This window comes from Amphiura filiformis, chromosome 9, assembly GCF_039555335.1.
Source record: "Amphiura filiformis chromosome 9, Afil_fr2py, whole genome shotgun sequence".
Taxonomy (NCBI): domain Eukaryota; kingdom Metazoa; phylum Echinodermata; class Ophiuroidea; order Amphilepidida; family Amphiuridae; genus Amphiura; species Amphiura filiformis.
This window is the reverse complement of record NC_092636.1, coordinates 54,344,179-54,368,887: the sequence shown is the minus strand read 5'-3', so window position 1 is coordinate 54,368,887 and position 24,709 is coordinate 54,344,179. Positions and strand designations below refer to the sequence as shown.

Genomic DNA, 24,709 nt, shown 5'->3' with positions numbered 1-24,709 from the left:
GAGCTTGGTCGTGCTATATGCGTGTCAGAGAAGCCAATGCAACCACATTGAATGACCTGCGACGAATCCTAGAAGAATGGAATGCTATTCCACAGCAACGTGTGACCAGGTTGGTGAGCAACATGAGGAGGAGGTGCCAGGCTGTTGTGGCTGCGTATGGTTTTTCCACCCGCTATTGAGGTCAGTGACTAGTGTTGTTTGAGCACAGAATAATGGTCAATTTGGCATAAACGTGTATTATGCCGTGAAAAAGGTGATTGCTTCAAATGTGATGTCATTGCAAAGGGAAATAACGCAGCTTTCCATTGCTATGAAACACGATATGAACATGTCACAAATAATCTGAGATATATATAGATGCTTGAAAAAAATTCCAAACTTTTGTTGTGGAGTTTAGAAAAGAGTAATGCCCCTTCATCTTGAAAGGGGGGTGTCCTCTCTGGAGTTATTTTTACTTTTCTCACTTATAGAGTGAGATGTTTTACTCTTTTACATTAGAAGAGACAGGGTAGAAGGAAAGGGAGAGAGTTTCTAATTGCAAAACCAATTTACCAACAAGTACATTCGTGGGCATATCAATCAAGGTCAGGAAAAGATGAAGATACATTTGTCGAGATTTTTATAAACTCCTCAACAAAAGTTTGGAAAGTTTTTTCAAGCATCTGTATCTCAAATTATTTGTGACATATTCATATCGTGTTGCATATCAATGGATAGCTACAATACTCCCCTTTACAATGACACCTCATTTGGAACAATAACATTTTTCACGGCTGAGTACACGCCTTGTGAATGTAGTGGGGTCTCAAAAAGAATTTGCCAAATTGATCATTATTCTCTGCAGCAAGCTGCAATCCCACTTCACAATCTGGGACCTAATGCAATCCTCCAAGATGACACCGCTCGCCCCACATATCCACGGTAGTCAACGACTACCTACAGAATATGGGAGTAGAGTCAAAATGGCCTGCCATCAGGCCAGACCCGGGGGCCAGACCTCAACCCGATTGAACACTTGTGGGACCAGCTTGATCGTGCTGTGCGTGCCATATGCAACCACATTGAATGACCTGCGACGAATCCTTGTTGACGAATGGAATTCCATCCCACAGTAACGTGTAACCAGGTCGGTGAGTAACATGTGGAGAAGGTGTCCGACTATTGCGGCGGCCTGTGGATATATGGGATTACTGTGTGGAATGAGCTTGGTAACTATTGTGGAATTTGCGGATTGTATTATTGTAACATGTTGTATAAGATGCCATCAAAAGAAAGGCAGGGCATCGCGGACATGAAGCGGATGCATTACACCCGACAGAAATGTGGTAACCAACCCGATGCTATAAGTATAAGCCTTCAGATTCCAAATACTGTCCAACTCTAAATCGAGGCAGCGATATTTCCAGGACTTGTCCAGGATTTGCAAAGGAATGGTTGTATACAACTTTCAAGGGGGACAAATTAGACAAACTATCACGGTGGCCAGCATCACAAGGGTACAAGATATTGCACAGGGGACGTCTACATCACTTAATAGTTGTTGCACAAATGGGTTCTATCCGCATCCCTATTCACTGACGACTGTAGAAGTGACGTAATAATCGGATTAACTACCATAGCAATAGATTAATACAATTTTTGAATAGATCGCCCTGCACTACAAGCAGATTACACTAATTGCCTGTGTATGTCAGCAAACATTGAATACAATATCGCTCTTTTCAAAGATACTAATCTTAGAGGTGCATATTATCAGCCTTTCTTTGACATCTATGGTTCAATGCATCGGTACCGCGTGATTAATGTTATAGTGCAAAATTCAAAATTGTATTCATCTATTGCTATGGTAATTAATCCGATTAATTACGTCACTTCTACAGCGTACTGAAATTCAAATTGAGTGTCTAAAGCGCTCCACAGATGTACAATATTGTATGTAACATATCTACGTTATTTAATCTATTACCATTCTATTTCCAGTAATGTTTAAGTTCTAACGAATGTTTGATGACGAAAAATCTATATGTTACATACAATATCTAGCAGAAATATATTATCGATTTTACGTCATCAAACATTCGTTAGAACTTGGAACATTACTGGAAATAGAATGGCAATAGATTAAATAACGTAGATATGTTACATACAATATTTTACGTACAATAAAAAGTCTGCATACTGCTTTATGTACACACATACATGGGTAAATAAATAACACAAATCTGATGTCTCCACAATTCACTTTATTTTCTGTAATTGCATCTTGTATTGTACTACATCATTATAGTACATGGGTGCATGTAGTATAAAACATTAGTATGTTATACGGAATTTCAAAGAATGTATTTGCAGACATTGTATCATACTTGTAATCAGAAGTTGCAATTGTTTCTAATTACAGGTATTGAATAACATACCATGAATACAAGTTAACGAATATTTGACTGTTCAATGCAAGGATTCTGGTACTGGAAAAAATATTACATGTTGTCAACTTTTTGTGACAAATTTGGTCTGCTGATTAACTTGCTTGCATTAATGTTATTTGTTAACATGTGGGTAAGAAAGATCGATTTTTTTCTAAAATTTCAAATAAAGATGTACATGTTGTCATGTATCATACAAAATAACAGATAGTAACTTGCTTGGTAATGGATCAATGTTATCAGTTGCATTTGTCAGTAAGGAGAGATGGTTTTTTTTTATACAAAATAACAGCTGCATTATTTGAAAGATGGTTAACATACAAAATATTTTACCACTAAAGATGACAACTCATTTATGGTTTTTGTTTTTCTCAAGCTCAATAGAATACAATAAATAGTGAATAATTTTATTTAGAGCCTAAAGCAATTTTGGAGATTTATCGTTTTGTTTCAAATATTATATAATACATATGAAATCTATAACAAACAAATAACTATCTACTTTAAGCTGTGTTCAAACTACTCATTTATCACACATGCTGTGTTGGATACATGAAAACAGAAAATTGCAATCCTACCGGTAAGTTTATTAACCTATAATAATTACACTCAAGTATATACAAATGAAGACCTTTTAAAATGCTTTACATGTATATCCTATACTAAATTTGTACATGGTGCAGAATAGCTGGAGAAAAGCCAAAACTAGACTTACTGTACGAATATTAAGTATAGAATAATGCTGTATAGCTTTTCCTTCTTCCAAAAGAGTTAAACAGCCCTTACAAGGGCTCTCTTTTCCACCAAGATTGTTTATCTCAGATTTTCGCCAAATACAAGTTTGATTACAAATATATATCTCTGATACCTTTCAATTGCAGTTTTCTATCCATCCGAAACCCAATCTACAGATGCTGAATAAAATCAGTAAGTTTAAACACAGCTTCATTATTAGTCCTGCCGTGCCCTGTCAACACTCAAAACTCTCAATAAATACAAAACATTTGCCTTCAAAAACTTGATACAAATCAAGGACTTTGGTTGCAGGCAAATATTATACACACCAATATTTCAAATCAAATTTGCTTTCAATAATTATATTCTGTAAATAAAGGACATAAATCTATTTCATTGATATATCTCTTTCTGGAAGAAATGTTTGTGATCATGTTTGTTTTTGATGAGGTACATAAATAAACTCAGTATATTATTATGTCTGGTTTTAGTTTCAATTAAATCTGAAACAATTTTAACCAGCCAGATGGTCCACAGAATCTATAAAAATAATGAAAGGCTGAAAATCGTGTCTGTTACACATTAAATCTTGAAAAAAGACACCTGAAACTGGTATGGAATTTTTAAATGACTAGTCCATATGTGATGCAACCAAACATGGTAGCCCTGTCACGCCATCAAACAGACAAAAGACATTAAAACTTTCATATCTCCCATGTCTGTTGGATAGCAATGTTCTACATTTACTTCAGGTACGAATAGACACATTTGCTTGATTTATCACATATAATAATAGTGGGAATGTATTTCTCTAGCAATTTGCATAGCATACACCACAAAGACTTATTGCTTCATGATATTTCCACCCTAGTATTAGGCCTAGATAATAAACCCTGTTATAGCAAATCCCCACCCCACCCTAATTTCAGTACTAAGTCTTCCTCTATCCACTGCATGCCATGCAAGCTTCTTTGTTGTCTATTGAGCACACCATATCGGCCTGGTTCTGTGCTGCTTGATCTGCGGCATTCTTCTTGCCACCCTTGAGTGGAGTCTTGTTCTTTAGACTCAGCTTGTCGAGTGTGAATTGGATGGGGTTGGCAGCTGGCTTGGTACGGAGGTAGTACATGCCGGTCTTCAGACCCTATAAAAGAACAAACAAGAAATAAAACCCTAAAATTAGCTGTGTCTTGATAAACAAGGTTTCCTTGTTATTACTTAATCAGATGCAATGTTGCAAAAACCATCATCCGTATTCAACCTAATTAGCTCCTAGCGCTATAAAGTATGCTAAAAGTGTATGATATGGGTGTGCTTAAACAGGTGCATATTAGGAAAGTAGCACCATTTTGGTTCCAAATGGTGCATTTAATTTTCACTAAACAAAAACTTCAAAATCTATACTTATAATCAATTCTTCCTTGTCATGTGGTCCTGTGATGATGCAGTCCCCAGTCAGTAATGCTACTTTGTAATTGTTTTATATCTACCAAGTTGTTTGCAACTATTTTGAGCAATTATGATCAAATCTGAAACTTCGTTCAATGGAAAAAAAACCCTACTTATTCGGCTTATAACAATGGACTCAAAATTGTGGGATTGAAATGTGTAATGTGGTTGGGCAGGGACTGCCTTTTGAGGAGAGCGAGAGCAATTTTAAGCTCTCCTTAGTTGACCATTCGTATATTCTATTGTAAATGCTCTAAACAGCTCTCCTGCAAATTTCAAAAGACAGTCCCTGGTTGGGTCAGCAGCTACAGAACATTTGCATGGCATAAAAACTGTTTTTGATAACCGATGCAAGAATCAGTTGGAACTGTATTGATGCACAGATTGATAAATAAAAATCCCTTTAAAAGGGAATACCCAGGCCGTACGGAGGTCACATGACTGCACAACCCCCCCCCCCTGGACTGCCCCACCTTGGCTCCACAGCTGCAAAGAGGTAGGCAGTATATGCAGTAAGCCTATATAAAACACATGTCTTCTGATCAGTCAAGAAGGTGGTGATTCAACCAAAGAACTAGTACTCCACAACTGAGCTATGATTGCTGAATAAGTATATGAACTACCTGTATGCTACTACTAGCCATACTGGTACTACATGTAGCCCTCTGACTGCAGTCAGAGAACATCAATCCCCATTATGCCAATATGTTTGTATATAAATGTATATGAATGCATGTGGTGTTACTATGCTATAGAACATTTCGCTCAGAGGTCACAGCTATGATATCAATTTAAAGTAAATGATTTGGTACATGAAGAACAATCAAAACTAATTATGAACTTGAGGCGGCCAGATTTAGTGACCTTCTCTGTCAAACATTGCACAGATTCTCATGTTGAGTATCTGTGATTTTTGTGAGTGAGAATGTTTCACTGGCAAATGCTTAATCAATGCTTAATTATTTTGATAAAAGTAGGCCTATATCAAACAGTCTAAGTGGAATAACTTGCATGATGGGAGCATGAGGATTTTTACAATTAATTTTAAAAGTGTCCGATTATAATAGCAGACTTTAATAGTAGTAGTTTAATGGTTCCTTCTAATTCAGTCTGTGATGAGAACAACAATGCAATTCAAATCATATGTTTAAGAAGTGTGACCTCAGACCAGCCAGCCAGCCAGCCAAGTTCATGAATTAGTGGCCATGGCCATTCACCGGTCAACTTTCATATTGCAACATCATCCCTATATGTCAAAAAATAACTTCATAGGCTACAGAACAGCTGTACGAATAATTGTCATGGGGACTTGAATGAGGTTAATATTCCACCCATTCCTTGGGTAGCCTAAAGTCAAGCACTACTAAATATAGTTTTATGAATTTTGTCATGGGGAGTGAGGTTAGTTTTTTAGTAGCCTGCAGATCCATTAGATACTCTGCATTATCCTGTAAAATAATTTTAATGAGGACGAAGCAAATGCATTTGGCTACTTCGTTTCAAAGTAGCCAATTTGGGTTCAAAGGACAAGGTCTAAACTGAATGTAATATCACCAGGCTGAAGCCTGGGTGAAAAAAGCTTTCACTAATAACTAGCTGAATAAGTATAGTTCTCAACTTTATCATGGCCCATTCCATGTCAACTCCAGGGATGTGCACCGCAGCACCTCTTCAATTTTTTTTTTTTTTCTGTGTGGTGGTAGATATTGATGAGAAAGTAAAATCCTGAAAATTTGAGCTTCATACTCCATTTCGTTTTCCTGTGGCATCAATTTGAAATTTAGGGGGGTCAACGTAAAAAATGTGTCGCAACGCGAAAGACGACGTTTGGAGGTCCATAAATGTATAAAGGGAACCCTTAAAAACTTGGGTTTGCCTACTCCATAGAGTTGTACACATTTTTGATTTTGCATGTATAATGATTTCATGTACAACTCTATGGAGAAGGCAAACCTTACTAATGTGTTGAAGCCATCAAGAACCAAAGCCAATATCTCTCAGAAATGTTGTCCAAGAACATATCTTCAACATACCTGAAGTTGATGGTGGGGCAAATTGTCTGACATTGGTTTTCAGGGGGGTCAAAATGTAAAAAAAGTGGTTTTCCATGGGTAATATCTCAGCTAAATGTATTCTAATATGCTCAATATTGGATAAGAGTAATGTCCTACCAAAGGGCTCTGACTGGCAAAAAATTGACGCTAAAATTATTTTTACTTTTTGAGTTCTGACCCCCCAAAGTTGGTCCTGGTTGGACGAAGTTGCATTTTGAGGGCCCTATATCTTTTAAAGTAAAGGAGTTACAAGTTTTCTGATAGCAGATTTGAATTCTACACCAAAAAGTACCCCAGGATACATACTTTTCAAAGTTTTAAAGGGTTCCTTTATACATTTATGGACCTCCAAACATCGTCTTTTCGGCGTTGCGACACATTTTTACGCTGACCCCCTAAATTTCAAATTGATGCCACGGGAAAACGAAATGGAGTATGAAGCTCAAATTTTCAGGATTTTACTTTCTCATCAATATCTACCACCACACAGAAAAAGAAAAAATTGAAGAGGTGCTGCGGTGCACATCCCTGGAGTTGACATGGAATGGGCCTCATGACAAAGCTTCACTACACAACCGATAGTCAACCAGGTGCACCAGCAGTCTGGTTTTGAACAGCCCTCGAATTAAGGATCTGAAGGGGCACGGCAACTTTTTTAGGGCAAGTTGATAACTGCCTTGGATTTTGACTGAAAAGGCAAGGCAGCACAGCAATTTGTAATATTTTAAAAGGGCATCATGGCAACTGTTGAAAATTTGAGAAGGGCACCAAGGCAATTTCTCAAAAGCGAATAGATGCATTGCTGTCAGCCGAATTCGACACCAAAGTAAAATCGACTCTCAACTTCACACTAAAACGATTGCTCAAAAAACCTGCTTAAATAATACAAAGCATTAAAAAATCAACAGTTTAATTTACTTAAATTTTGCGATCCCTAGTTCTGAGCTGCAAAACTGACTCGAAACAGCTGTAACTTTGGTAATATTAATAATAATATTGATCAAATTCGCCGGGATAAAAACTATTTCGTGCAAAACATATCGTCGGTCGCAACACATAGTGGCGTACCTGAGGGACAAAATATGTTTCCGAGCAAAATGTTTTTGACGGATATGCTACTATTAACGGAGTCGATTCTCCTCCACTGTTATCTCAGTGGCCCGATTCCATTTGAAATTGAAATTGAAGTTTAAGGTTAAACTGTTCAACTGCATCTTTAATAGTTATCGCCATTATATGATAATAGCTAGCTCTAAACCTATACGCCACTATGTGAAACGGAAAATTTGCAAAATCGCTCTACGCCACTATGTGTTGCGACCGACGATATCTAGAGATGGGCTCACATGTACAAGATAAGACGATACCGAAAGGGTATCGCCATCGGTTTGCAATGGGAAGTCAATGTTTGCTAATCGAGAGATCAATTGATTTGCCCAGCGCTCGGATTTTGTTCACGACAAGAGGAAGCTTATTTACTAACAGCGTTTCTGATTGGTCGATAGTAAGCTGAAGGCATTTCTCTGACCAATTGGGAAAATGAAGTCAGATTTCTAGCAACCAGATATTGTATAAAAGCGGATGTAATTGGCTGAATATGTAAGGGGTAATGAATATTAATTTACAACAAACTATTGATTGATAGCTGGGTTTACGATGCTGAAAATAGCGATTGTGTTCAAGATTTTCGATTTTAATTTGCCACAATTTTCGGGGTTTTAACCAGTACTTGTTAATGATTTTATAATCATGAAGGGGCAGCGCTAGCCGGGCGGGCACCCACGGCAACTTCATTAAAGGGCACGGCAAGTGACTGCCGTCGGTAAAGGACATATTTTGAGGGCATTACGGCAATGGGGGTGGGCACCCACGGCAATATGCCGTCGGTACCGTGGGTTAATTCGAGGGCTGGTTTTGAAGCCATCTCGATATCCAACTTACAAGTTTCCATCCATAGAAGTGCATGCTGGTGAGTTTGCCATAGTTGGGCTCATCAATGTGTACATTCAGTGACTGACTCTGGCAGATGTAGGCACCTCTAGCTGCAGCCATCTTGAGCACTGTCTTCTGGCTAATCTCCCACACAGTCTTGTACAGTGCCTTGAGGTCATCAGGAATTTCATCAATTTTCTGCAAATTTAGGTAGATAAATAATACAAGGGTAGGTTTAAGAGCTACATTGTGATGAATGGCAAATGTGCAATGTGACATTTTGATAATTCTCTTTTCCCGTCATTTAAAACATGAAATGTTAATGTCAAGTCTTATGACCACACAAATTTATTCATATAATTATCAAATTCTGACTTTTCAATGAAACAATCACAAAATTTCAAACCGACCATTCCTCATTGAGCCAACATGTCCTCCCCAATTTATAGAACAAATAGTGGATCTTTTTCTCTTTACACTTATTTACCAATTTCAATGCTCACTTTCTCCTTAAAAAGTATTCCATGGCCATTGACCTCTTTCTGGGTGATGTGGTCCCTTAAAATTTCCAGCACAGAATGTACAATTTATGTTATTAAAGTCCTAATAATGTGTCAACTCACTACCCAACCAATTTGGAATAAGAAATATCCTGATCCATTCACTCAATTTATGTTCCTACCTGTATTGATCCATTGTGTGCAATCAGTTGATTCTTCATATCGTCATTCCATATGCCAAGTTCTGTTAGATCTTTGAGAAGATGTTGGTTCACAATCTATAAAAAAAAATACAACAAAAGGTTAGTTACCATAACTGACTCGCACTTTCAGTTGGTGTACTACTCGAAGGGGTCTGTTTAAAAAAGATAATTGGGAAATCCTCTGGCAAAGATACAAACTTTTTAAAACTCAAACACAAGACTACAACCATGCTGTCCACTATTGAGCATGACAGTACTTTCTTTTGGTTTTTTAACATTAAAGACACTGATGACATGTATTGAGTCACTTTGGGGACCATAAAGCAAAGTTTAATTTTCCCTCAACCAACGTTGTCACATCACAACCAGGGTTGGCGATTTTTTTGATTTTTTTTTAAAAATCAAAAAAAAAAAAAAATTTAAATCGGATTTTTTGATCCCAAGAACTGCTATACCCCATGATTAAGTCTAAAGAGATCAGTGGAATGCTAGACATATGCACAATCCTATCAGGTATTTACAAAAAATCAAAACATGTTTTCAGATGTGAAAATTTCAAAGAAAAAATTTGGTAAAATCATGGGAAAAAACCTGTTGAATTCTGCACCTTGAAAATGATTTTTTAGCAAGAGATAAAATGACATAGAGGTATTTAATTGTATCCAAAAGGTGTAGAAACATTACAAATGAAGTAAAACAGGCAATTCAAGATAGAAATGAACTTAAATTTATCAAAAACGGTAAAAACTGAAAAATTTGATTCAAAAAAAACCAAATTTGATTTAAATCGTGATTTAAATAAATCGCGCCAACCCTGATCACAACTCAGCACATTGGACGGCAGCATCATCAGGTGTGTTGGGAGAATTAAACATGGAAGTAGCTGTTGAAAAAACAACCTGTAAGCATAGTGTGAGCTTGCTCAGGCACAATCTTTTTAGCGAACCAGAGGGATCAGGGAATTGGCTACAGGGAAAATGGAAATCTGTTAAAAAATGGAAAAACTTGCATCCCTGATTAAAACTTTCTTTTTGACTATTCCTTACCTGGAACTCTCCAGACAACACTCTCCTTGTGTAGATGTTGCTTGTGTAAGGCTCAATGGATTCATTGTTACCCAAGATCTGTGCAGTGGATGCAGTAGGCATTGGTGCTAGGAGAAGACTATTGCGTACACCATACTTGGCAATGTCAGCCTTGAGTGCTGCCCAATCCCAGAGGTCAGTGGGTTTCACGTCCCAGAGATCAAATTGCAGTTGCTGTAAACAACAATGAGTGATTCTTTCATTAAAACTGAATCTAAAAATGAAGTACTTTGTTTCGATAAAAACAATTAGGTCTAAATAACAAAATCGCATGCCAAGACATAAAATTGAAACGTGTAATCCATAGAGACATTCAGTAAGATTATTTGCCATCATAGCACATGCAACAGAATAATCAGCTTGTGTTATATCTACATTAAACATTAATCTTTAAATCCAACTTACTCCTTGGCTGATTGGAGATCCTTCATACGATTCATAGGCTCCAAGTTCTTTAGCTATTTCCATACTAGCTTGCAATGATCCATAATAAATAGTCTCAAAGATCTGGATGTTGAGTTTCTGTGCTTCTTCACTCTCGAATGGATAGCGCATCATGATGAAGGCATCAGCTAGACCTTGCACGCCAATACCAATGGGACGGTGGCGCATGTTACTGTTACGGGCCTGTGAAATCAACACAAACATGCTCGATTAATGACACAAAGCCTAAAATACAATTTCTTGTCTTTCCATTATATATTTGACATTGACAATTGTAATGAAGTTTCTACTTCTGATCTTTAACTTCTCATCATATCCGAGTTTTGTATGTAGCTCTATATAAAACATAGTAATTTTTGCCTGTAGCGATATTTGACCAATATAAATTTTGCATCAATTCTGATTAATTAGTTGATAGTTCATTAATAACAAGTATTTAAGTAGCATTGACGGTCAATCCATAGATCGAACAAATTTGTTTCTGTTGCCGTAGGCAATTCACAGAGTGAAGGTAGAGACTGTGGCAAAAACTTTCTCACTGCAAGCATTTGATATGTCGCCCTCTACAGGCAGCAAAAATACAATGAGATGGTTTCTAATTATTAAGGTTTCATCATTATGAGTAAACCACAATAATTAATAACATTTGGGCTAGTTTGAATGTCACTAGATGCAATCTAAGCAAACTGCAGGATATTTCCCTGCCAGTACCTTCTACCTCGCTTTTTAATTTGACTACACAAGCTGTCTATAAGGAGAAGAAATACACATACATTTGGACGATTCAATGATTGCAAGTTAAGTATTAATCACAAGTAAACCTAGTCCTTACCTCAGGGACTGGGTAGTAGTTGATCTCGATAATTTTGTTGAGATTGCGTGTGATGACTTTTGTTACTTCAAGCAGCTTCTGGAAGTCAAAGGTCTTGGTGTCCGTTTTCACGTACATTGGTAAGGCAATAGAAGCCAGATTACATACAGCTACCTGCATGGGTGAGAGAATATCAATGGTTTGTTAACCCTTACACCCAAAAATACCACGATGAAAAAATCAAATCATGCATGCATCCCAGGGTCTGCGATGATGCAATCAGCCTAAGTGTCAAATGCTCACGGAATTGCTGGCCGGGCAGCAATTAGCTGTGTAGCTCCCGGTCTGCGATCGTGTGGTTGGCATGCGGGGGGTCAAAGGTTCGAATCCCGGGGGTGCCAAGTCAAAATTCTTCTTCTTCTTGAAAAAATCAGATCTTCTGTGACTTCCGATAGCAAAAAACCTGGGTCAGTGTTAGGGTTAAGAAAGATGTATTTTTCCACATTAGATATGTTAACCCTTACACCCAAAAATACCACAGAATACCACGATGAAAAAATCAAATCATGCATGCATCCCAGGGTCTGCGATGGCGCAATCAGCCTAAGTGTCAAATGCTCACGGAATTGCTGGCGGGCAGCAATACCCGTCTAGCTCCGGTCCGCGATTGTGTGCTTGGCATGCGGGGGTCAAAGGTTGAATCGGGGTGCCAAGTCAAAATTCTTCTTGAAAAAAAATCGGATCTTCTGTGACTTCCGATAGCAAAAAACCTGGGTCAGTGTTAGGGTTAATGCTGACATAGTATTCACATGATGAACCGCAAATGTGTAAAATTAACTGATTTAGTAAACATGAACTTAATAACAGAAAAGACACTGGGCCCTTTTGAAATGCCAGGCCCAAGGGATCTGTACGCACCTGTTGTTTAGGTTTCAATGCGTTAGATTCAATATATATAATGTTGGGAAAAATTACTAAAGATGCTTCACTTGCAGATTTATATTTTTCTTTAAATCTAGATTTTTGGAAAAGGGCGTATCACAATCTCACACAATTTGAGGTTGTTTAGCTATACCGCAATACATTGCCACGAATGGCGTATGCATAAGGCTCATCAACATAATACGGAATATAAATCGCAGTACCAATATCATGTTATATGGTATGTCTTTCTTAGTAATGTTTTTGTACATCCCTCAAAAAAATCTCCAACACTGATGAACATCACACACAAAAATATCAAACAATATTGAACTTGTCACAAGCAGTTTTCAATAGCTAAAAACTACTAATTTCATACACTTTGTATTAATTTTCCCTTTTAAAGATTCCATTTTTGTTGTTGAATATTTTACCCATTTCCTTACCTCATCTTTGCTGGTATATTCCACAATTTCAGTGCACAAGTTGCTGCACTTGATGGTTCCCAGATTCTTTTGGTTACTCTTCTTGTTGCAGTGATCTTTGTAGAGCATGTATGGGGTTCCTGTTTCTGTTTGGGATTCAAGTACAGCATACCATAGCTTCTGGGCCTTGATTTTCTTCCTGTATCTGCCTTCTTTCTCATATCTGCATAGATCAGAGTTAAATACAAATTTATGGGCATTACAAATTGAATCTCAGGTGACTTTTTTCATGCCATTTATGATAAGTACCAGTAAATTTGTACCTCAGTCAAAGGCATAGATTAGTATATATCTGCAAAGCACGGCAGTGTGAATCCATGCCGCACGCAATATTTTTATGCATACTTTTTACAGTCTTGCATGCACATTCATGTTCAGCTCGAGTACAGATAGAGCCAACATACCCAAATTTGGTCTCAACATGCCTGCTTCAATGTGCGGGCTTGTAAATCTGTGTAACTTTTTGCTTACTTTTCATAGAGGGCTTCAAATTCTTCACCGTAGCAGTCGGCCAATCCAGGGCTCTCGTGGGGGCACATCAGACACCAATCTGCATTTTGCTCCACTCTCTTCATGAATAAATCTGGGATCCATAAAGCATAGAACAAGTCTCTGGCTCTGCTTTCCTCTGACCCTGTGTTTTTCTTGCAGTCTAAGAAGTCAAAGATATCTGCATGCCATGGTTCAAGGTAGATGGCAAAAGCACCTGGTCTCTGTATGTAAAGATGCATGCAAAATTGAAATTATGAACATGCCTGCTTGAATTTACTACATGTATGGCAACTGCCTATCAGGGTTGGCAATTTTTTTTTTGAATTACCATATTATTTAGACAAATTGTTTTGATTTTGTCCCCCTTTCCAACTACATTACCACTACTAAAGTTGTCCAAATGTGTGCTTTTACACCAATACAGGCTTTTTTTTTATAATTTAGATTCATCGACTTATTTTCATTCAAATTTGTTTATATATCTTGCATGAATAATTAACAAGTTACCACAATTATCTCTTTTAATTGTTAGAAATGGCTAGGTTACTGTACTTTTTGGGAGAGATTTCTATAGCAAATTATTTTTCAAAGAGCAAAAGTGGTAACTAGGGCTCAACCGATATGGAATATGGATTATGTCTACCGATCCGATATCGATTTTATAATATTGGCCGATATCTGATCCAATATTGGTATAAAAAAAAATCAAGAAAAAAAAAAGGTTTTAGACGACTTTGGAGAATCTCTGTAAAGATGCATGCAAAATTGAAATTATGAACATGCCTGCTTGCATTTACTATGGCAACTGCCTATCAGGGTTGGCATTTTGGTTTTTTAATTACCATATTATTTAGACAAATTGTTTTGATTTTGTCCCCCTTTCCAACTACATTACCACTACTAAAGTTATCCAAATGTGTGCTTTTACACCAATACAGGCTTTTTTTTTTTTTATAATTTAGATTCATCGACTTATTTTCATTCAAATTTGTTTATATATCTTGCATGAATAATTAATAAGTTACCACAATTATCCCTTTTAATTGTTAGAAATGGCTAGGTTACTGTACTTTTTTGGAGAGATTTAGAGCAAATTATTTTCAAAGAGCAAAAGTGGTAACTAGGGCTCAACCGATATGGATTATGTCTACCGATCCGATATCGATTTTATAATATTGGCCGATATCCGATCCAATATTGGTAAAAAATAAAAAAAATCAAGAAAAGTTTTCGACGACTTGGAGAATCACTAGACCTATTCTGAAGTGCCAAGATCATTCACAGTTAATTGGAAAAACATTACGAAAAAAGTACATCTATCACATTATAAATGCATTGGTTTTCCATGCATTTATAATATGTGATAGATGAAGAGGTAAACATTACTTTGTGGTTTGCATATTAATAAGGGTAACAAACTAATATTTTTTCCAAATTACATGTGAATGGTCCTAGCACTTCAGAATAGGTCCAGTGGTTCTCTAAAGTCACTAAATTTTTACCGATATCCGATCTTATACCGATATTGCAAATATCGGGCCGATACGATATCCGATAATCGGTTGAGCCCTAGTGGTAACACGGTGTTACTAAACACCACTTATCCTAAAGTTCTAAAATACCCCGATTGGCAGATTTTCATCCAAATATTGTCCAGTAAATAAATGAAGTCCTGCGCATGCATTTGTTGCATGATGATTGAATGACTATCTCACCTTATTACCTCCCTGGTCCACGTATCTAGCAGTGTTGTTGTATACCCTTAACATTGGAATTAACCCATTGGATGTACCATTGGTCTGCAAAAAACAAAACATCGGATTACTTGGGCTACATCTACAAGGTCAGTGATGTTCAAGTTCCAAGTAGCATGCAAGTTGTAACCCTAACCGAACATTTATTTCCAAGGCCTTTCAAGCTATCAATTCATTAAATTAATGCAAGATTTGATCTATTAATCCGTGCATTAGTGTCGACTCTCTCTGGAAATTGGGTGCGCCAAATTAAGCATTTCCCCCCCCCCCAATTTTGGCTCAGTAATTCCTCAAGTTGATTAATTTTAACATGTCCAGCATTGCAAATTTGTGTATGCCAAATACAATTGTCACTGGGCCAAAATTGCAACATAAAGCCTCCGAGTAAACACTGCAGTGCATTTTATATATAGTAAGTTCTTATTAAGATGTAGTGACAGCAGGCCTAAAAAATTGTTTGATTGGCGTAACGGTCGTAACCCTACCAACCCTAAAAGTAGGTCTGACCCAAGACTTTTTGCAATTGTTTGATTGGCATAACCCAACCACCAAAAGTTCTAAGGTTCTATCAAATGCAATTTACAGCTTTAGAAGTGCATGTTTAAAAAAAAACCTACCCCAATTTTTTTGTTACGCCAATCAAACATTTTTAGGCCTTACTTTTGTGACATGAAAACTTACACCAGCAATATAGCTTCCAGATGCTCTGATACAATGTACATTGAGGCCTACACCCCCTGCTGTTTTGGAGATGAGAGCGCACTGCTTCAATGTGTCATAGATGCCTTCTATGCTGTCTGATGCCATGGTGAGTAAGAAACAACTAGAAAAGAAAAATTGACAAAGTATAAAAATGTATGCACAAAGCACAAAAAATATCATGGATACAAATAACCTAGACCACTAAACTATACAGTTACTGGCGTCAACTTGCATGATTTTTGTGCATTGATTTGTAACAATATGCAGTACAAGTTTACAACAGTGCTTTATTCAAATTCTGTTCAATCTTATTGTTTGAATCACATAAATATAACAAGACTCCACATTTAGAGAAATTGCATATCCCAATTTTCACTAGTTCCAGTAATGTTTGCTCCAAAATGTGTTTTTGAGTTATCTGCAACTTTTCAATTTCCTTAATTATTTTCAAATTCTAGTTTAAAAGCCTGGGTAATTTTTTACAACCGCTCTAGTTTTAGGGTTTTTGCTTAGCTTACCTTGATAGCTGTGGTCTGCAAGTTCCAGCATTAAATAGTGTGGGCGATGCATGGGTAAACCACCTCTCTGATAGCAAATTGTAGGTCTGAAACAAATAGGAATAAAACATTTAGGCTACATGCAGCAATTTGAACATACGGTTAACAGGTAAAACTTGATTAATACTTCAGTTAATGCCCACATCCCCAGGGGTACACAACAAATGAGGTCAGATTAGACCTGTTGATCACATTTACATAAAGATCAATATCTAAGCCCTATAAAGCATGGTGAGTACAATGTAGGATCTATATTTAAAATCACTCTTAAGGTGTGTTCGAATACGCAAAATCAGAACTGCTTGAGTAACATACTATCCACTGTATGTTTTGCTGTCCTGAGTGAAGTAGATTCGAGTTAGTCTATGATGGCATAAAATCACACCGTCACTACTCATACGGTGCGAGGAACGGCCATCAAAGGTAGGCAAAATCACAGTATTGCAAAATGTAAACTCAGTTTGCAAAAACGGTTATTTCAAACGCTGTGAATCTTGCTTTTTAGTGCTTTTTACAATCTATTTCTGTGGTGCATGGTTGCAGAATTCGACAACCATTGCCACTAAAAAAGTTTTGACCTGATTTTCCAGCCTGAATTTACAAAAATGGACCACTTTCTAGCACATCCAAGCAACAACAGCTGATTTATGAGGACAATATTTGTGTATTTTTGATGACAGTCCGGTCCGGTCGGCTATTTGTTTTGGTTTTTAATGGAGTCAAAAAAAAGAAAGAAAGAAAGAAATACTGCCCTCAGCGGGGATGGAGTATTTTTTAATGTTATTTTTAAGCCAATTTTGGGGCATAAATCTCACTTTTTGAAGTTGCCATCTCACATTTTTGGTAAAAATAGTGTTTTTTTCTCTCTCTAAGCCTAACTATTGGATACATACCTCAATAGCTGCATCAATATCATTCTCATGGATGCCAACTGCAACTCTCATCAACATATGCTGGGGACGTTCAGCAACTGAAACAAAATATTTACACAATTCATTACTGTTTAGGTCGTTTGCGAATGCTTGACATTGCTGTAAAATAAATACACTACTGATCGGTGTTATCTGCTACTCATAGTTGGGCACAATTACGTCCCTCCCCAATCCCCAAAATGTTTTATTTTATATTTACAGGACTTTATAAATTCTTATAGACTCACTTTATTCATCATCATACATTGTAAATTTTAAACTTATGATCCAGTCACTATGAATAGTATAAGTGTTTAGTACTATTTTAGTGACTGGATCATGAGTAAGTTTAATTAGCATACATCGTCGCTGGGCAGGAAAAACCTGTGCTTTTGGCCCCTGAACATGTTTAAAACAAAACTGCCAACAGGTTATAAGAGGTTTTGCTTTAAACATGTTCAGGGGCCAACGGCACATAGGGAGGTTTTTCCTGCCCAGCGACTTCATTAAAGTTCACTTACCTTTCCCATCCAGCTTGAGGAGGTAGGAACGTTCCAATGTCTGCAAAGTTTTTAAAAAGTACACCATTGTATGACATTACCACTTACAATCATGATATTATGCAAAATCTGGTTAGTACATGTGGGATTTGTTTTAAAATCACTCTATGTTCGAATATGCAAAATCAGAACTGCTTGAGTAACATACTATCCACTGTACATTTTGCTGTCCTGAGTGAAGTAAATTCGAGTTAGTCTATGATGGCATAAAATCACACCGTCACTACTCATACGGTGCGAGGAACGGCCATCAAGTTTTTTATTTTTTCGGTTTTGTAGTGTCCCTGGACCCTAGACCTAAATGCTAGGATCATTCATGGTTGACCTAAAAAAAAAAATTCAATTTTGCAGTGTTTTGTGTTTTTAATATGAAAATTGAGACTTTGTTTTCATGTCATACTCTATTAATGATATGATCATATCAAAATGCATTGAATTTGAATGCATTTTGGGACCCACTAGTCCCACTTCTAATTTGGTTACGGATGGGCATGTTTTCAATTAAACACAGCGGACCCCATGAATTATTAATAGCTGAAAAATGACGCTGACGCCAGCGTTGACTCATGGTCAAATGTGACGTCACTGTCCTGAGATTGAGTTGCGTAGTTCAATACAGGTGATTCCTTCCTACAAGTAGGAAACCAAATGCTTACCTTAAAACCGAAATACTGGTACTGGAAATCGCGATCATAAATTACAGCAGAGTCCAATTTCTAGAGGAAAAAACAAAATAAACAAGACAAATTAAAAAGACGGACAAATGTGCTTACTGCTTCTGAAGTTGACAATTGTTTATCGTATAAAAATCCAAGATGGTGGACTCGATCTCAAAGTTCGCGATACGGCCAAAACGGCTGAAGTTACTGTAAATTCAACTTCACAAATCAGAATTATTGTGTGATATATTAATTATTGAAGTAAATTATAATTCACCATTTTAGGGTTTCAGTTGCTTGGAAAATGATGTGCATATTTATGCAATTTGGGGCCTAGAATGCCGGACTTTCTGCAAGTTTTGGATGGCTAAAATAACGACCGGCGACGATATGAACTGAAAAACAAATAAACAGTTACGGTAACATTGTTAAATGGGGAAGATATTTATTTCTACACAGTAAATCAGGCTGCGATTTGATTGCGTCCAGTTGAGATTTTTTGGACCCCCTAGGCCCCCTTGAATTTAGAGATTCAGTGCGTCCATATTTACCCATTTCCAAAATTTTGCACCCAGGACGCAATGACGGCACACATTAAAACGCGAACCCTGATTTGCACTGTGCAGCACTCAAATGCAGAAGTCCTGTCATTGCAAAGATCTCCAATTCTAGATTAAGAATGTCTGCCAATTCAAGTCTAAAAACTGTATAAGCTTACAATGTACAAATAAAAATTTGGTCCCTAAAATGGGCACATCCAAATACCAAATAAGTACAAAAAATGCACAAATAAAAAACGATTCTCTCTTTCACTTACCGCTGCATTGTCTTGGATGAGTTTATGGGTTTTTTCAGAGATGAGAGGTGAATGCAGGTTGTTCTTGGGATTTGTATAGTTGTATAAGTCGGCCATCACAGCTGAAAGGAAATTAAACACAAAATAGCAGGTATAAAATATCACAATAGAAAACATGCCTGAAATAATTGTCACCTATCCTGCAGAAGCCTAATTTTATCTTTCTCCAGATTAAGTTGATACATTACGTGAAGTTCGTGAACGACACAAATAATATTTCAAAAAACATACTTATTAGTAAGAACAAATTTTGTTTTTGTTGGGGGCAATTTCCCAAACATCAACGTATTCAGCAAAACAATATACCCACCCTTCTTCTTCGACCATTGTAATTTTGGGCTAACTACCCACACGTCACAACACATTAAAAATGTTTTGGAAGGATGGATATTGTGCATAATGCAATGAGCATACATGTACCGTAAAAACTCGACAGTTAGCAATTATGTGCTTACTATCAAGCGCTTTTGAAAACATGAAATTGTACCATAGTCCGGCGTTTTAGCAACTGAGCTAATGGGGCAAGACACAAATTAGCAGGTTTACTTGATCGTATAACTATGTGTATCGATAATTGCTCAAAACCCTTTACACTTTTGTTAATGAGGCTCTTCATGTTTGCATGTTTAAAAGTGCTCGATAGTAAGCACTATCGAGGTTTTTACAGTAGATCGCAATATTCAAGGAGTTTTCTGCCAAGTGCTGGGTTTTGTGGCCTGTTTTGAAACTTTGTTGCGTTGACACAAACTACAATGTACCATATTTCCTCGAATAAACGCCCCTGGCGGGGGCGTTGCATTTTCCAAAGGGGGGGTGGGCGTTTAATAGGTCATTTTTCCTATTAAAATCATTAGGTAAGCTTAAAAATAAAAATCACGCTAAAATGATGAACTAGAAACACTGACATTTGGTTCACAATTATTGCTGCTATTTATATCGAACATACTACTTGGTAAGCTTACTATACAAGAGAGCATGGAAATATCGGCATTTTTTGAAACATCTTGGTTGAAGAAAGTGGTGGGGGCGTTTATTTGAGGGGGGAGGCGACTATTCAAGGAAATACGGTAAACATACAATTATCTCATTTTTCTGCCCATCCATTCCATGACACGTTGAGGAATTGCCTGAGATGTGTTCCTGGCCAACACTTTGATTGCCTTGAATTACGAGCATATTAGTATTACTTGCAAACTAAGACTTAAAAAAATGTTCAATGAAATCTTGGCTAAAGACTTGTCAAAAAGAATTGTGTTGTATAATATAGCTTACCACTGAATAGTTTCTTTGTTTCTTTATGAAGATTGGAGACAGCGATACGAGCTGCAAGTATTGCATAATCGGGATGCTTTGTTGTCATGGTGGCAGCAGTCTCAGCAGCAAGAGTATCCAATTCAACTGTGGTGACGCCATGGTAGATCCCGCTAATCACTTTCATGGTGATTGCAGTCTGTGGAAAAAAACGTTAAAATATCATCTACTACTTTGTATGTTAAGCACTCACTTGCATTTCTACGTACAAACGCACATAAACGGTTCCAAAAAAGTAAGTCCCCCCGAAGACATTTTGGTATAATCGAAAAACGGCTTGATCAATTCTCTTGGTTTAAAGTTTGGAACAGACTGATTAGTTATGCATCAAGTGAGCAGAATTTTGTTGCTACTTTTTATCATCTTCATTGCAAAAATACAGCCATTTATGAAATTTTCAGCCAAAAAAAAGTTGAATTTTTCTACATTTACTTTTGATGCTTCAATTTGTGTTTGACAATTTTTCCCCTTTTAAAAGTGAGTAATTCAATCAAAAAGAAGCATCTTTAATTTAATTAAATCTAAACATTTGCTGATTTAGGTGTCACATTCGAAAACAGTTTTTATGGTTCAGTGAATAAATTAAAATGAATGCTGAAGCTCATTAATGTCTTTCAATAATGAATAGGCCTTCCTTCATGTGAGATGGCTTCCAAGCACGGTCTTCTCTGCTGTTGGTCAAGCTGCTTCCCCGCATGCTGCAAAGGCCTTTAAGGTGATGTTGTCCCTACACTTGTCCGCTTGTAAGAAGTTGAGTCTTGATAACGGCCACCCATATAAATGATTTTTGAACCATTCAAGGAATGACCAATGAAAAATGTATTGGGATCCAGCATAAAAAGATTTAACCAAAAATCTGTTGGTCCATTAGTTAAATTAATCAGTGAACTCAAGATGTATCATTGAAGTTAACAGTTGTTCCTTTGTAATAAATTTACCAATGTTAATACATGCATAAAGCATTCCTTTTTGATTAATTTGCGTAAGTGAAAGAGGTCTGAAACCAAAAGTGATGCATAAAAAGCCTACAATGTATGTAGAAAAGTGCAACTTTTTTTGGGCCGAAATTTTTTATAAACATGCTGTATTCCTCAGTGAAGATGATAAACAATAACATTAACAACAAAACCCCATTCACTTGACGCATAACTAATCAGTCAATGTTCCAAACTTTAAAACAAGAGAATTGATCAAGCCGTGTTTGGATTTATACCAAAATGTCCACATTGCTTATTATAGAGGGCGACGTTCAGCTCAAAAAGTTGCGACCACAGTAAATGGCTTAACTAGGTAGTGTAATCCCCATAAGTAAATACAACATTTGGAAATTTGGACACCAGAAACTGGAGTCTAAAAAGGGCTGGTACTTTATCCCGTATACAGCAGAAGTCATCATGCAGTGATACTAGCTAGATTTCATAAATAAAATCGCCTTTGTGTAGAACAGATCGCCATGATGAAAAATGATGCATTACTTGGTTTTTGTACAGTAAGTCATTGTCAATGATGGCCGCAGAAAAATGCAGAATTTTAAATTTTAAAAACGTACATTTGCCCATAATGCTTCCGTCAATTGCAAGGCTAAGCAAGCCCGGCTACCAGGGACCCGGGCACAGCGGGGACGTAGCGGGGGAGATTACCAAAGGCAATTGTAATAATCCCGCTATGCCCGGGTACCGGGCACAAATTGGGTGAAACCCCGGTACTGTCCCTGCCCATGCCAGCCGGGTTTCAAAGTGCTGTATTAATTTTCAATGTTTTTAATCAGCAAATCCAAAATTTAAGTATTTTCATGGCCCCGACTGATTGTACATCCCGGGTACAGTCCCGGGTACCTACTTTCTGGTAATTTCAGGGTGACAGTCCCGGGTATTGTGTCTACAGTGCCCGGGTCCCTGGTAGCCGGGCTTGCAATTGACGGAAGCATAACTTTGCTGATTTTTGTCCTACAGACATGGTTGACCCCTCATTTTTAAAGTTAAATAATCGCCATTTTAGACAAAACAGGGCTGTCAACTCTCACGCATTGGCCGTGAGTCTCACGCATTGGGTCACTTTCTCACGCCAAGGTAGTATAATCTCACGACTAGGTAGTAAATCTCACACAAAAAGCTGGAAAATGAGTAAAATCTCATGCATATTCATTGTTGTTCCTACCAACCCCCCTGCTTTTCACATTCTCGAGCGCCGTGGCTCAAATACTCATGGTTCAAAATGAATATTGGAGTCGGCAAATCCCGGTACGCCTGTCTCACGCCAAGCAATTCCAAAAAGTTGACAGCCCTGGACAAAATAATTTCCATGTGAAATATCCTATTTGGAAAATTTTGTGATCATATTCATGCCTAGCATGCATGCATGGGTCCAAAGCATTAAAAAAAAACTTAGGGGGGGGGGGGGGGTCCGTGCCTTCTAGGGCTCTCAACTAACAGGTAATTATGTACTCGGGTACCCGATCAAATTTTCGGGCAGGAATCCTGGTCCCCGCCCGAAAATTTAAAAAAAAAGTAAATAAATAAAAATATTTTTTAACCAGGCCTCAAAATTCAATTATTGATCTTTCATATTCATGTATTATTTATTTCACTTACTATTTTTTTTATTAAAAGTTTTATTAATTATAAACTTTTGGATAATTTCCTTTTCATGAGAATAATGAAAGGTTTGCATGTTTGGCCAAAATGAAAAAGTGATGGGGGGACTGGGTCTGGGGTGAACAATTTTAACTTTTTTAAAATTCAATTTATTATTGTCTCTCAGATTGTCCACATTTCAATTTTACAAAGCATTATTCATCATATCAAACAATGGTACTTGGTATTGGCAAGGACAAGTAATATTATTAAACAGTCATGACAGTTTTTCATGTAAAAATTAACCGTACATGTCATGATAATCGAGATGCCTGTACATTGTTCATGTGTTGTGCTGAGCGAAACGGATGACTGCCTTCCCATATATTTCCCGCGCGTATAACGGTCCCTAATTAATCGATCGATTGTTGTTTCGATTGCACCACATCCACAACATAACAAAACACAATTTCCAAAAAAAAATACCATCAACATGTATCACATAAGCATTTGAAACGGAGTTCATGACAATCAGTTCGACACAAAAACATTTAGTCGAACGTGCAACGGTACATGTCAGAAATAGATTTCCCGCGGTTTAAGGTTATCTCGCGCCATTTCCGTGACTTAGCAATTTTACGCTTATTTTGAAGTCCAAATGCCATCAATTTCGCAAGTATTATAACCAAATGTTACACAATACTATAGACTTACCGGATCTACAAAGTCGGCGTTCAGGCCATAGCAAAGCTTCTGAATTCTTGAAGTTATTTTGTCGAAGTGGACGATCTCTTTGCGGCCATCTGTAAACAAAATTTACACAAATCGTCATTGCTCTGCGTGATCACACGAAAACATTACAATTTCACGAATCGGACACGATTCTATGTACCATTATTAAGTCCAATGTGAAATATAGTATCTTACCTCTCTTTAAGACGAACATTTTGGAGGATTAAGTGTAATAAACAAAGGAATTTTACAAAGAAATTTGGGACAACAGGACTACGACAGGACCGTCTAGCTCGAATCCAGCGCCAAAGTGATCATACTCGGCTGCTGAGATGCCCGCGTAGCATGTGATCAAGTTTCAGCCAATCAACACAGCCGTTTCAACACCGGCTTTGTGTCAACCTGTCATCAAGGCCTCCAGGCGGTCAAAAAGGACATACTTATTTAGGTGATTGACAGCACTAAAAATAAATGATGTAACCCGAACGACCAAACCCTAGATACATTCATCCCCTATTCATCCGAACCAACCTTTATTGTTTATTTATTTATTTATT

The 24,709-nt window shown here is 37.2% G+C and overlaps 1 protein-coding gene and 2 non-coding genes across 3 annotated transcripts; all 3 read right to left on the bottom strand.

Annotated features, from left to right (window-relative positions):
* Positions 1-2,223: 2,223 nt before the first annotated feature.
* On the bottom strand, positions 2,224-24,493 carry LOC140161179 (ribonucleoside-diphosphate reductase large subunit-like). Its single transcript, XM_072184626.1, has 18 exons — positions 24,348-24,493; positions 24,135-24,223; positions 20,809-20,986; positions 19,498-19,598; positions 18,678-18,737; positions 17,983-18,022; positions 17,444-17,520; positions 16,512-16,597; positions 15,973-16,114; positions 15,253-15,336; positions 13,517-13,758; positions 13,007-13,208; positions 11,661-11,813; positions 10,790-11,011; positions 10,346-10,558; positions 9,279-9,374; positions 8,606-8,794; positions 2,224-4,305 (listed from the first exon to the last, which is right to left on the bottom strand). The coding sequence occupies exons 1-18, from the start codon at positions 24,364-24,366 to the stop codon at positions 4,105-4,107; spliced, it is 2,394 nt and encodes a 797-aa protein (XP_072040727.1). The 5' UTR covers positions 24,367-24,493; the 3' UTR covers positions 2,224-4,104.
* On the bottom strand, positions 16,823-16,970 carry LOC140161448 (small nucleolar RNA SNORA79). The gene has a single exon (XR_011860137.1). It is a non-coding gene; the product is annotated as a small nucleolar RNA SNORA79 (small nucleolar RNA).
* LOC140161447 (small nucleolar RNA SNORA79) lies at positions 18,127-18,274 on the bottom strand. Its single transcript, XR_011860136.1, has one exon. It is a non-coding gene; the product is annotated as a small nucleolar RNA SNORA79 (small nucleolar RNA).
* Positions 24,494-24,709: the final 216 nt, after the last annotated feature.